The sequence below is a fragment of the Chionomys nivalis genome, chromosome X (assembly GCF_950005125.1).
Source record: "Chionomys nivalis chromosome X, mChiNiv1.1, whole genome shotgun sequence".
Lineage (NCBI taxonomy): Eukaryota > Metazoa > Chordata > Mammalia > Rodentia > Cricetidae > Chionomys > Chionomys nivalis.
The window spans coordinates 70,827,559-70,841,662 of record NC_080112.1 but is presented as its reverse complement, the minus strand read 5'-3'; the positions used below and the strand labels follow the sequence as shown (position 1 = coordinate 70,841,662).

The window sequence follows — 14,104 nt, the reverse complement described above, 5'->3', positions numbered from 1 at the left end:
ACTGGTTTTTGTTTTATTCTATTTAGTTTTCTAGTCTTTTTAAGTTTTTTTAGTCTCTACATAGCCCTGGCTGTGCTCGAACTCACTCTGTATACCTGACTGCCATAAAACTCACAGAAATTCATCTGCCTCTGCCTCCTGGGTGCTGGGGTTAAAGGTGTTTGACACTACACCCCACTTATGCTGCTGTTTTGAGGTTATCACATCCTCTCTTTGGGATGTAGACTAGATAGAATCTGATTCATCCTCAGCATAGTATAAATTGTCACTTAAGAACTAGTGTCTAGAAAGTGCCTTCTGGCCGGGTGGTGGTGGTGCACGCCTTTTAATCCCAGCACTCGGGAGGCAGAGACAGGTGGATTTCAGTGAGTTTGAGGTCAGCCTGGTCTACAAGAGCTAGTTCCAGGACTGTTGTACAGAGAAACCCTGCTTCAAAAAAACAAAAACAAAACGAAGAAGAAAGGAAGTGCCTACTGGGTATTGATCATATCACATAGGTGTCTTGTTTAATCCTTACCGTAACCTTTGAGGTACAGGGTGTGTGAGCTAACTGCCCATGATGAGAAAGTAAGACATGAAACAGACTTAACCTGGTACTGAATGAACAGATCTACATAGCACTGATCTCTTTACTTTCATCATTTTTGACACCCAGTGTGGTGGTGGGAATCCATACTAAAACACTTCTCTTGGCAACAACCAGTGCCTTGCAATTCAGTTCAGCTACCACCTAGAGTTAGCATGAGACTACAAGTTTAAGGTCTCAGTTCCAAAAAGGCTGCCTTCGCAGGGTAGTGTGAAAGAATTTTCTCCCATGTGGGAGGACTAAGCAATGTCTACGCCTCCTCCAAAGGCCCTAATGGCAAACCAAAGTATGACCCTGGGAGACCAAGTTTATGGGCTTGCTTACAGCGCATACATTGGGGTTATTGACTATAGTATGAATATAGTGTGAGCAGTCACACTGGAAAGTTCACCCACGTGGATGATGACTTCCCCTTGGCTGCAAAGATGGAGCCTCCTTCCCCTAATCTTTTCCAGCCTGTATACTGCAGCTTCTCCATGAAAGTGGAGGCTACATGCAATCAGAGCAGCTGTGAACACTTGGGTAGGGTTCAGCGGCCCTTCCTGCCCTTCCTAGGAGGGAACATCAGCAAGCCCAGCTGTGACGGTCTTCGCAAGCGGATGCAGCTGGCCTGCTCAAAGGCTAGTGCTGAATGACACATGGTTACAGATTGGGCTCTCATCACCCTCCAGTGCACAGAGCTCCCAAAAACTGCTTACTATACTTAGTTTATTAAAGAAAATACACTTTAGGAACTGGGACTAGAAAGGATGATTATGTATAGTTATGAAGGAGGCTGTAGGGAGCTCTCACACACACACCCCCACAACACCACAACCCCAGCAACTAGGTGTATTAACCTAAACCTTCCCAAACTCCATTGTTTTATGCAGTGCTTGGGGTCTGTGTTAGGGTATTTTTGGATGGTTAATGAGATAAGCAAGCTTGATTAAGTAGTTGGATATTAGTGATTAAGTCTATAACCCTTGAGGTTGGGCAGCTCCACCCCTCTAATGAAACCTTGGTCTCATGGCTACTTGCCTCCCCTCCCAGAGCTGGAACAGGAGGTGGGGTTGTCTAGCCACCAGTCATTGCACCAGCAAACACACCTTTCAGGAGATTTTCAGGGTTTTAGGAACTGTGCCAGGAGCCAAGAACAGACTAATTTTTCATAGCTCCCCTCCCTATTTAAAGCTTCCAACCCTAATCCTAGGAGAGCGCCTTCCCCCACGCTGTGGATTAACTATTACCCCACTTGTAGGTTCCATGAATGCAGAGATTCACTTTGTGCACTAAATGTATTCCCAAGGTCTAGAAGAATCCAGTTTGGTTGACAACTGTTCAATAAACAGTTCACTCTGGAAACAAAGAGTCATTTAACAGATTTGTTGAGGACCTATTCCCACCAAGGTTGTTAAATGAGGACAGGACACTGTCCCCATTCAGATGCTCCACACAGAAAACTACAAAGGTCCTGTTTAGAGGAAGAAGCTTGGGCTTGACCCCTGAGGCCAGTTCAGTTTGCTACAGAGTTTATCAGTTGATGGGGGAGAGTCTTCTGTTTTGTGTTGATTTCATTGGTTAAATAAAGAACCTGCCTTGGCCCTTTAATAGGACAGAAAATTGGGTAGGCGGAGTAGACAGAACAGAATGCTGGGAGAAAGAAGCCGAGTCAGTCAGTCGCCATGATTTTCCCACCCGAAACAGATGCAGGTTAAGATCTTCCCTGGTAAGCTACCACCTCGTGGTGCTACACACATTATTAGAAATGGGTTAAAGCAAGACACGAGAGTTAGCCAGTAAGATGCTAAAACTAATGGGCCAAGCAGTGTTTAAAAGAATACAGTTTGTGTGTAATTATTTCGGGTATAAAGCTAGCCGGGTGGCAGGATGCAGCCCTACAGCTCCTACTACAATCAGTGACTTCACAGAAGCAGTTTCCTAGGTCCCCTGAAACGAGCAGGTCCTGCTACTGATCTCCAAGCCTGGGGAAATACTTGTCCAAATATCCAGCTTCTGGCCTCTACACATCACATTCAGGATTTAAGGGGACAGCAAAGGCATTTGCACTCTGGGCTCTGGCCCCTATATCACCCATGATGGCCTGAGCCCTGTTCCTACTTAGCTGCATGTGGCACACAGAGCCTTTGCATCCCCCACTGTTCTCAGGGTAGCCTGCAGCTTCTTAGGCTTGTGCACTTTTCTAAGAGTGACTGGTGTGATGGCACCTTTGCACATTGGTAATCCCAGCATTTGGGATGTGGCTGGAGGGTAAGGAGTTCAAGGTCATCCTTTGCTACGGCCAGCCTGGGATATATAAGACCCTGACTCAAAAATAGAACAAAATAAAACCTGTTAGTGTGTCTCAAGTCTAAAGCTGAGGAGGTAGTAGTGGGAAAACATGCCAGGCCAGCCCGGGCTATCCAGTGAGGTCTTGTCCCACAACCCTGCGAAAAAAAGAAAAAAAAAAAAAAAACAAGCCCAGCTGATGGCACATGCCATTAATCCCTGAAGCACTCAGAAGGCAGAGGAACCAGATTTCTGTAAGTTTTGAGCCAGGATGATCTACAAAAGAGTTTCAGGCCAGCCAGGCTTACACTGGTGAGACCCTCTCAAAGCAAAACAAAACAATAAAAAAAAATCCCTGCCCCAAAATTCATGAAGCAGGTAGACAGGACTGGGGATGTAGCTCTGTCGGTAGAGTGTGTGCCTAGCATGCACAAGACCCTAGCTTTGGTTCCTAGCACCCCATAAACTGAGTGTGGCAATGCAGGCCTTTACAGGCCTGCCAGCAGTAAGGAGGTCTTGAGTTTGAGCCCCATATAAGTAGTTTTTAGATCTACTATTTGCTGCTATGAAATATACACACATACATACTATATTGAGCCCCATATAAGTAGTTTTTAGATCTGCTATTTGCTGCTATGAAATATACACACATACATACTATAATTTTAAACTTTCAGTTGTATTTCAGCATATGTGACAGTCTTGTAATCTTATGTATTTTTAAAAAAAGTTATCTATTTTTATGTGTATGGGTGTTTTGCATGTATGTATATCTGTGCACAATGTGCCAGAAAAGGGTTTCAGATCCCCTGGAACTGGAGTAACAGACAATTGTGAGCTACCGTGTGGGTGCTGAGAATTGAACGTGGGTTCTTTGAAAGAGAAGCCAGAGTTCTTAACTGCTAAGCCACCTCTTCAGCCCTCTATCTTATGTAGATATGCATGCACTTAACCAAAACTCTGAGAAACAGCTCTTCCTGCTCTTCCAGAGGACCCAAGTTTTGTTCCCAGCATCCACATCAGGTGGCTCGCAACTGCCCAACTCCAGCTCTAGGGGATCCGGACACCCTCTTCTGGCCTTTGAGGGTACCTGCATGCCTGCGATATGCATAAACTCAGGAGGCACACACACATACAAAATAAAAACCTAAAACAACAACAAAAAGAACTTTCGAATATAGGGCATAGTAGCACATACCTTTAATTCCAGCACTGGAGAAGCAGAGGTAGGCCAATCCAAGTTCCAGGCCAACTAGGGCTTCACAATGAGAGATCTCATCTTTAAAAAAAAATTAAAAATCAACAACGCTCAGCTCTGAGAAAGGATACACAGCCTTTACACACTGCCAAAGGATTTCATGTCACAAAATATTTAAGTTCCCTGGTCTACCTGGGTGTGTCGAGGCAGGCCTTTAATCCCAGCACTGGGGAGGCAGAAGCAGGTTTGTGAGTTCAAGGCTAGCCTGACCTAGCAAATTCCAGGTCAGGCAGAGCTATATAGTGAGAACTTGTCTCAAAAACAAAATCCAAATTTAAGGGTATGAAGTCAAAATTCTCATTTTTTTTTCTCTCCGAGACAGGATTTCTCAATGTAACAGCCCTGGCTGTCCTGGAACTCACTCTGTAGACCAGGCTGGCCTTGAACTCAGAGAGATCCACCTGCTTCTGCCTCCGGAGTGCTGGGATTAAAGGCATGTGCCACCAAGAAGCCTGAGGTAAATTGTTTTTTTTTCTTTTGAGACAGGGTCTCTGTGTAGGATTAAAGTGCTAGAATTGGGGTGGGGAACGGGAGGAAAGGAGGGAGGGGAAACTGGGTGGTATGTAAAATAACTAAATGAATAAATTTACGATAAAAAGTGCTAGGATTAAGGTGTTTGCCACCATGCCCAATAATTATATATTAAGTTAGTTATTTGTATTTCATATGCATTGGTGTTTTGCCTGCATGTCTGTGTGAAGGTGTCAGAACTTTGGGAACTGGAGTTAGACAGTGATGAGCTGCCATGTGGGTGCTGGGAGTTGAACCTGGGTCCTTTAGAAGAGCAGCCAGTGCTCTTAACCACTGAGCTTTAACCTGCTTTGTCCCCTCAGTTCTAAATGGCACCCCCAGAGACTGTCTACATTTGTTTTGCAGCAGTGGGGATGAAATCCAGGGCCTTTCCCATGCCAGGCAAATGTAAACACTGAGCTATGCATACCCCAAACTCTTCGTATACACTTTTCCTACCCTAGGGCTAGTTTGCTGCACACGCTGTAACACACCTGACTTTAATCTCTTCGTGGTACGCCACTGATGAATGTTTAGATTCCTTCCAAATAATGCTGTCACAAATATCCTTGTGGCTTTTATGCTAGATTACACTTAGGCAATAAGTTCCAGGATCAATGGGTATATTTCTAAATTTGATAATTTTGCCAAATTACTCTCCAGAGAGGTTAAAATTCACATTCCCACTCCCCTCATACACTCCCCAGTCATGTTAAATGTCTTGAGCTTTACCAGATAAAGAAGTACAATCTCAATTTGGTTTTACTTTGCAATTATTTTATTATAAATGAGGTCCTTGGTGAAAGAAACAAAGTCTTAATTAAATGTACCCACCATGCTGTGGTTAAATCTGTCAACCTTCAATTTTGTTTTTCGACTCAGGGCCTGTCTGTGTAGCCCTGGCTGTCTCGGAACTTGTTATATAGACCAGGCTGACCTTGAACTCATAGAGATCAGCCAACCTTTGGTTCCCAAATGCTGAGGTTAAAGGGATGAGCTACCACACCCGGCCTTAAACTCCTCAAATGTTTCCTTCATCAACTCCTCCAGATTGTAATTACCAGTCAATGGCTAACTCCCAAAGAGATACTTGGCCTAAGAGGCCCATTCCTCCCTACTTACTCCCAGGCCAGCTTTAATTGCTCCGCAAGCCATAGAATCTCGTTTTGCTGGTTCACTTTTCCTGACTTCCCTTTGGGGATGACATCCACCCAACGGATTCACAATATACTGAGTAAGCCAATGTCCTGAGGAAAAGACCAGGTACTATAAAGCTTTTCAAAGTTTCAAGGTTTCCAGAGTTTATTTTCATTATTCGTTGTTATAAACATGTATGTGAGATTATTAACTCTTTTGGGGGTAGAGTGAACTGGAGATGGCCTTGCTTATTCTAAGCAAGTGCTCTGCTACTGAGCTACATGAAAGTGGTATAAGGTAGTAGTATCGTATGTGAAACTACTTCAATAAGTACTTTCTTTGCATCTTAGCTGAGCTCTGATGCTCTGATTTGTGTGTTGAGACAGAGCAATGCTATTATTATACCCCAAGTTGGCCTGGAACCTGCTATGTAGTTCTAGATTGGCCTTATTCAAAAGCCCCCAAGCTAAGCCCCAAGAGTCTGGGACTAAAGCACATAGCATCATACCTAGATTACTTTGAACACTGTTCTGTCATAGTGGCACATCTGCTAAATGGCAGGAATTCAGAACTCGAGTGGTGGTGACACACACCTTTAATCCCAGCACTCCGGGGGCAGAGGCAGGTGGATTTCTGTGAGTTCAAGGCCAGCCTGGTCAAGGGAGCAAGTTCCTGGACAGGAACCAAAGCTACAGAAAGAAACCCTGTCTCAATAAAACAAACAAACAAACAAATCAGTTGGTAAATTTTTATTTCTAAAGCAATATGGTATTTTATTCATGACACATTTTTATATGTCATAAATACAGCAGTTAAAAAATTTAAATATAGACATAATGGACTACCGAGATGGTTCCATGGGTAAAGGCACTTGCAGCCAAGCCTGAAGACCTAAGTTTGATCCCCAGGACCCATATGAGAGAAAGAGAACCAGATGAGTAAGTTGTCCTCTGACCTCCACATACTTGCTATAGCACATATAAAATATAAATACACAAACAAAATAAATAAATAAATATAATTTAACTATGCCGGGTGATGGTGGCGTATGCCTTTAATCCCAGCACTCAGGGGCAGAGGCAGGCAGATCTCTGTGAGTTCAAGGCCAGCCTGGTCTACAAGTTCCAGAACAGGCTCCAAAGCTACAGAGAAACCCTGTCTCAAAAAAAAAAAAAAACAACTATATATATATGGGAGATAGCTAGCTCAGTCAGTGAAGTTCTTGCTATACAAGCATGAAGCATGAAGACTAAGTTCATTCCCCAGAACCTGGTGTGGCGACAAGAGTTTACAATCCCAGGGTTGGGAAGATAAAGAAAAGAGGATCCCTGGCTGACCAGCCAACCGAGCTGAATTGGTGAGCTCCAAGCCAGTAAGAGACTCTTCCCTCTCAAAACAAACAAAGCCCAGCTCCAGAAGAAGATCTAACCTCCACATGCACATACACACGACACAGAACATTCTCCCACACACAGTCTTTAGATAACAGAATATTAGCCATGGAAAGAATCCTAATGCAATCCATATGTGTTAGTTAAGTTTCTATTGCTGTGATAAAACACCATGTTCAAAAGCAACTTGGGAAAGAAAGGGTTTATTTCATCTTTCAGCTGTCAGGTCCCACTCCTTCACTGAGGGAAGTCAGGACAGGAACTCAAGGCAGGAAGCTGGAGGCAGGAACTGAAGTAGCAAGCCATGGAGGAATACTGCTTATTGGCTTGCTTTTCATGGTTTGCTCAGTTTGCTTTCTTTTTTCTTATGTGCATTGGTGGTTTTGCCTGCATGTATGAGGAGGCCAGATCCCCTGTAACTGGAGTTAGAGTAATGAGCTGCCAAGTGCGTGCTGGGAATTGAACCCAGGACCTTGGGAAGAACAGTCAAGTGCTCTTTCTTAACTGCTGAGCTGTCGGGGTCCAGACCCCTCAGTTTGCTTTCTTATATAATCCAGGACCACCTGTCCAGACTGCCTACAGTAGGCTGGGCCCTCCCACATCAATCATTAATCAAGAAGTGTCCCACAGACTTGCCTACAAAGCAATCTGACAAAACAAACCAACAAAACCCAACCAGGACAGCATGCAAGGAGCATGAAGGAAGTGCTTTTATGCTGACTCCTGTTCATTTAGCCAGCAACTGGAGAATATCTGCGTAGTCTAGTATAGAAAACTTCATAGGAGAGCCAAGTATCTTTCCCCTAATTTTAAATTATACCACTTAGTGTGTGTGTGTGTGCCCCGTCCCTCCTCCTGTGCCACAGCATGCATGTGGAGGTCAGAGGATGTGCTGGCTAGTTTTATGCCAAATTCACACAAGCTAGAGTCATTTGGGAAGAGGGAACTTCAGTTGAGAAAATACCGCCACTAGTTCAGACTGTGGGCAAGCCTGTGGTGCACTTTTCATTGACGACTGACATGAGGTGGCCTGATTCATTGTGGGTGATGCCACCCCTATGCTGGTGGTCCTGTGTTCTCTAAGAAAGCACGCTGGGAAAGCCATGAGGAGCAAGCCAGCGACTAGCACTTCTCCTAGTTTCTGCCTCCAGCTTCCGGCCCTGATGTTCAAGGATGGACTGTGTGGTGTGGAAGCGTAACCAAAAGAAACCCTTTCCTCCCCAAATTGCTTATGCTCATGGTGTTTTACCGCGGCAACGGAAAACCTAAGGCAGAGGACAAGTTATGGTTACCAGTTCTCTTCTACCATGTGGGTCTCAGGGACTGAACTCAGGCTATCCGACCTGGTAGTAGGTACCTTAACCTGCTAGCCATCTGGCAAGCCCCCAGGTACCTCCTTTGACAGACATTTATTTGAAGAGAAAGTTGAGAAACAGGAGGCACGGCTCAGGAAAGTGTTAGCTGCACTTGCGGAGGACCAGTTTGCTTCCTGTTCCCCATGTCAGGTGGCTTACAACCACCTACACACCAAGCTCCACGGGATCTGATGGCCTCTTTTGTCCTGCACGGGCACTTACACACATATGCACACTCACAAACACACAGACACCTTAATCATAAAAATAATCTTAAGGAGAAAGTTGACATTAGATGGCTGCTTGGCTGCCATGTATTCTACTAAGACAATGGAGCTAGTGACACCTGTCCTGGCAGATCAGTTAACTAACTTGAATTATGCTTTAAATGTGCTAATTCGCCTACTAGGTGCCCAAGGTTTTCAGGGGCCTAAAATCTGACTCCTCTGAAGATGGTTTCAGAGTTAATTTATGGGACACACTGACGGTCAAAGTTAGTCTGGGGAAAATGGGAACTCAAGTTAAAGGAGTCTGCATGAGTCATCACTGAGAACTGATAAGTGAAAGTGACTGCAGAACATACTGGTACCCAGGACAGTTCACAGGATATGAGGATTATTTCATAATACCACTTAAGGAGATAAACGAAATATAAAACATTTACTCAGTCTTTCATGTGCTTTTATTTTCTTCCTTCAACCATAATAATATGATATCCAAATTTTGTCTTAACCGGTGGGTCTGTAAACACAGGCTTATCCATCCCACTTACAGGCAAGGCAAATGCTGCTTCTTGAAACGGTCCTACCATGGACCCTCTGGTCATCCAACCCAGGTCACCCTGAAAAATCCAAAGGCATATGGTATCAAGTGGCCTTAAAGAGAATAGTTCTAATGCAGCTTCAGAGAGTTCCCAGTATGAAGACAGTGGCTCACTAGGTTGTATTTATTCATCTGGACTATGGAGGAGCTGTCTCACCAGGGACAAATGGGAGCAAGAAGTCTAAGACTGGATGGGGGACAAGTGCTCACGATACTGCTGTATTCTGAAGTGGTCTGTGAAAGGTAGGTCACGCCTACATTTAGACATAGGTGACTCTGTCCTTGGTGCTTGGTTTCAAAAGGACAAGTCTCACATAGCAGATCCCCTTCCCCATCTCCCCTTCTACACAGATGATTCTTTTTTTTTTTTTTTTTTTTGGTTTTTTGAGACAGGGTTTCTCCGTAGCTTTTGGTTCCTGTCCTGGAACTAGCTCTTGTAGACCAGGCTGGCCTCGAACTCACAGAGATCTGCCTGCCTCTGCCTCCCAAGTGCTGGGATTAAAGGCATGCGCCACCACCGCCCGGCTTCACAGATGATTCTTATGCACCTTCTCAGAACTTACAATCGGTGGGATCAAGTTTGGGGCTTCACACACGCCACACAAATGCTCTACTATGTAGCTACATCCTTAGTCCCACAAGCTAGACATTTCTACTTTTCTCAAAACAAAGATATGGCTACATTAATGACAGAACATAGAAAATAATCCCTGCTTTTGTATTTCCTTTGTGGAGAAAATGTTTCTGCAGTGTGGTGGCTCAAACTCAGTGTTTTCTGCATGCTACCCTTACTGCTCTAGCATGACAACAGAACATTCAAATGACAGATAAGTGCAACATACCCCTTGCCTGGCTTTATCTTCACTGTACTGTGTGGCCACTTCATTGAATCTCATTCCAGACTTTAACTTTTCCATGGCTTCCATGATTTTGCCATGTTTTTCACATAAAATGTGTCTGACCTACAAGGGAAAAGCATGTCTAGTTAGTGTTTTGGAAAGGAAACTGATTCTTCTTGGTGCAAGAGTCACATCTGAATTATCCCGGGTAACTACAAAACAACACATTAACTCATATCACTGAACATCTGAATTATTCCAGGTAACTACAAAACAACACATTAACTCATATCACTGACATCCTACAAGTTATTTTATTAATAACATTGAATTTGTAGGCAGAGGCAATGAAATCTATGCTTTTTTAAACATGAAACTTCTTGTTACATAGCTATAGTAGTACAGTTCTGTCTGCAGACATTCCTCTGGGATTGGGTGGTTAAGGGCTTCAAGTAATTATTTGCTGACTTATCTCCACCCACATTTGCATGGTCAAGGTAACAAATTTGTGTGCAAGTGTGTGTGGAGGCCAGAAGATAATCTAGGGTGCCATCCAATCCCTTTTTGTCTTTTGAGATAGGGCCTTTCACTGGATTGGAACTCTCCAATTATGCTAGGCCGGTTACCTAGCAATGCTGGAATTTTAAATGTATGCCATTATGCCCAGCTTTTTATATGGGTTCTGGGGATCAAAAACAGGTCCTTTTCGAAGTACTTTACCGACTGAGCTAGCACCCCAGTCCCTAAGTTAACACACTTTAAAGAACAGTACTAAAAGTGCGAAAATTCCACCTTTTAAAAGTGAGACTGAGCTGGGCAGTAGCGCACACCTTTAACCCCAGCACTCAGGAAGCAGAGGCAGGCGGATCTCTGTCAATTTGAGACCAGACTGGTCTACAGAGTTAGTTCCAGGACAGCCAGGGCTGATACACAGAGAAACCTTGTCTTGAAAAACAAACAAACAAACAAACAAACAAAAACCCAAAACAACAAAAAATGAGATTGGTCTTTGGCTTCCAGTTTTCTATCTTCTTTCCTTTACCCTTAGTGTTAAGCCTCTTACATAAGAACAAGTTACTAACGGTCTTTTCCATGCATCCACACAGCTAGCCACCTTAATACTTAGCATGGAAAGGGGGGGATGGGAGCTAACTCACCTTTACTGCACTGCCACCACCTTTAGGGCCCTGAGCCTTCTTCTCAGCACTGTCACTCCCAGAAGCGGCACCTCCTTTAGAAAAAAAGAGGACAGGTACTCATTTCAAATTACTTTGACATTTTAGATGCGTCCAACTCATAATACAAGGTGATCTTTCCATTACATCCCCAAGCTCCAAAAGGCTCCATGGTGAGTCACACAATCAAGTTACCTTCCCCGGTGACTCATCTCTAATAACAGGAAATGCGCCCTACAAAACACTTCACAGAAAACAGACAAAGAGATGAATGTGGGCATGATGAATGAGCTCCAGAAGCCTCTTCCAAATCCTCTGACCCCATCCCAAATCTTGCCCTCCAACGGCAGAACACCGAGCACTGCCATTATAGAAAGTTACATAATCTCTACTATCTTTTGTGCCAGTGTTTGACACTTGCAATTCGAACACCCAAACTCTCCGAGAATAAAGATACTACAAAGTAAAGAATGTATTTATGCCCAAATGTTTGCAGTCTACCACAATGCCTCTCTGATGGCCTCCTGGCAAGTTTTTGCCATTCAAGTTATCAAGCATTAGAAGCACATCTTACTACTGTTAAGTTTTGGGTCAGAAAGGATTGGTATGTATAATGAAAAAGATTTTCTTTTTCAAAAATAAATAAAAAACATTATATATATGTATATATATATATATATATATATATATATACACACACACACACACACACACATAGGCAGCACACTGTTAGAGGCCAAGATGTCTAAGAACTACCCCCCCCTGGATTAAGTATTCAGTTGAACAAATGCTTCCTAAATAATTCCTGAGTTCCAGGTGTTGAGGGGTACAAGGTGAACAGGGTTCATAGCTGCCACCAAGGAACCCACATTCCAGTGAGAAAGACAGATCACTTCTTGAGAACCAGCAGGTGAAAACTTGTGGAAGGGGAATTTGGAAACGGACAGATATTTTAGTTAGCCAGGGAATGGGAGATGGATGAACAGGAGCTAAGCAGCTGAAGGACAACCAAAGAGGATCTCCAAAATGGGGGCAATGCCCTTCTCCTCCTCCTTCACTCCCCACGTATCCTTCTAGTTTCATAATTATTTTGGTTATTTGTTTCGATACTGGTGCTCTATGTACTCCAGATGACCGCAAACTCAGATCCCCCTGCCTCAGCCACCCTGTGCTGTAGCACGGTTGTGGCACCTCACCCATTCTCATATTTCTTTCTTTAAACACAGCGTGGTTTCTGGGACCTCCGGGCCATCGCTCTACAGCACTTCATTGTCTCTTCTCTGGGTTCCCACAACCAAAGAATTCGGGCCACCTCTATCTCTTCCAAGAACTACTGAAATGACTTCTTTACGGGATTCCTGACCCTCCACGACCTTTACTAACATCACACACAGTACCCCCAATGATTTAGTCTGCTGCTTTAATTTCCCCACTCGATAATCTGTCTTGAAGTTTTACTTCAGCAGTGCTATGCTACACAAACTGTGCTGTTTCCCATCGGTGCTTTTGGGGCTGGACTCTCTGGGTCGGGTATGATTTACCCTACTGCGGCTGCTCTATCTTGGCCTGCCTGAAGTAGCTCCCAGTTATTTCTCTTCTTCCCACCTTCTACAATATCCCTCTCTCAGTACTGAATTCAGTACGGTACTTTCTGGCTACTATCTTCCCCACTACTTCCAGGGATGAGGAAGAATAAGAGTTGTGTCTTATTTTTCTAGCTTGAAAGCACAGCGGTGTCCAACACTCGTCTTCAAGAAACGAGTCCCTCCTCAAAGGGGGTCAGGGGAGGGCACGTCATAATTTAGTTGTTAAAGAGACCCTTAAGGACCACAGTGTGGACTTCCTTTTACTGCTGACGTTTAATCGGATCACATTTTAGTGGTAATAAACTCTTAAAACAGCAGTTCTAGGTCTCGAGGAACCATCCCCACAAGCTATTCCCCGCCACGATGGTCCCTGCACTGAAACCCATGTGTTCCCTGAACCACAGCGCCCCTCGCGTACTTATATTTTCTGATTTACCGGAACAACCCCAAACAAACCATAGCGGCTCTGGGGGGGTGGGGGGGCTAGTCACTTGCTGCCAGGCTTATGACACCCATAGCTGCCGGAAACACTCCCGCCCTTCTCCTAACCCACCCCACGCTCTCTGATTGTCTCGGCCGCTCTACCTTTCCCCCCTTTTCCAGAACCACTTTTCCCCTTCGGCGGCATCTCTTAGGCTTGCGGTTGAACTCTCAACTCTTCCGGTGCTAAGAAAAAAGCCCCTTCAGGCCCCTAGAGTATGTCCTAAACAGTGCCTGTAAGCAGCTTCACAATCAACCATTTCTGTCGCGGTTCCGGAGGCAGGCATAGCTTGGGGCAGACCCAGACCTTTGGTTCCTTGACCAACGGGGGCCTGAAACGTTTAACCAATAAGTTAAACGGAGAGGCGGAGACGAAGGCTGAGCTAAGCGAGAAAGCCCCGCCTTGGTGCTCGTCATTATTTTTCTACGCCCTCGTTTGCACCCGCTCTAAGATCGCTCTCGTCCCCACCCACGCTTCCTCCGCGCGTGCGCAATGCGAGCCTTAAGCTACTGCAATTCTTTGGCGTGGGCTCTTAGTAACGCCTTAGGGACGCCAGACAAAGGGAAAAGGGAGAAGTGAGGTGATGGCCCCTTTCTCCAGTCCTCTCACCGACACAGGCCTATATTCCCTAATGGCTCCTCGTATTTATTATAATTATAATAATTATTATTATTTGCAGCAATAGGGTACAATTTG

The 14,104-nt window shown here is 44.5% G+C and overlaps 1 protein-coding gene across 1 annotated transcript; it reads right to left on the bottom strand.

Annotated features, from left to right (window-relative positions):
- Positions 1–9,172: 9,172 nt before the first annotated feature.
- Pin4 (peptidylprolyl cis/trans isomerase, NIMA-interacting 4) lies at positions 9,173–13,624 on the bottom strand. The gene is made up of 4 exons (XM_057759723.1): positions 13,513–13,624; positions 11,324–11,397; positions 10,170–10,289; positions 9,173–9,346 (listed from the first exon to the last, which is right to left on the bottom strand). The coding sequence occupies exons 1-4, from the start codon at positions 13,553–13,555 to the stop codon at positions 9,188–9,190; spliced, it is 396 nt and encodes a 131-aa protein (XP_057615706.1). The 5' UTR covers positions 13,556–13,624; the 3' UTR covers positions 9,173–9,187.
- Between the last annotated feature and the right edge of the window lie 480 nt (positions 13,625–14,104).

What these genes read in the sequence shown, in the direction of transcription:
- Pin4 (XM_057759723.1), bottom strand. Translation starts at nt 13,555, where the DNA reads ATGCCGCCGAAGGGGAAAAGTGGTTCTGGAAAAGGGGGGAAAG. An exon ending in TTCTGGAAAAGGGGGGAAAG is followed by an intron (nt 11,398 to 13,512) that starts GTAGAGCGGCCG and finishes TTTTTTCTAAAG; the next exon opens with GAGGTGCCGCTTCTGGGAGT. An exon ending in AAGATAAAGCCAGGCAAGGG is followed by an intron (nt 9,347 to 10,169) that starts GTATGTTGCACT and finishes TGGATTTTTCAG; the next exon opens with GGTGACCTGGGTTGGATGAC.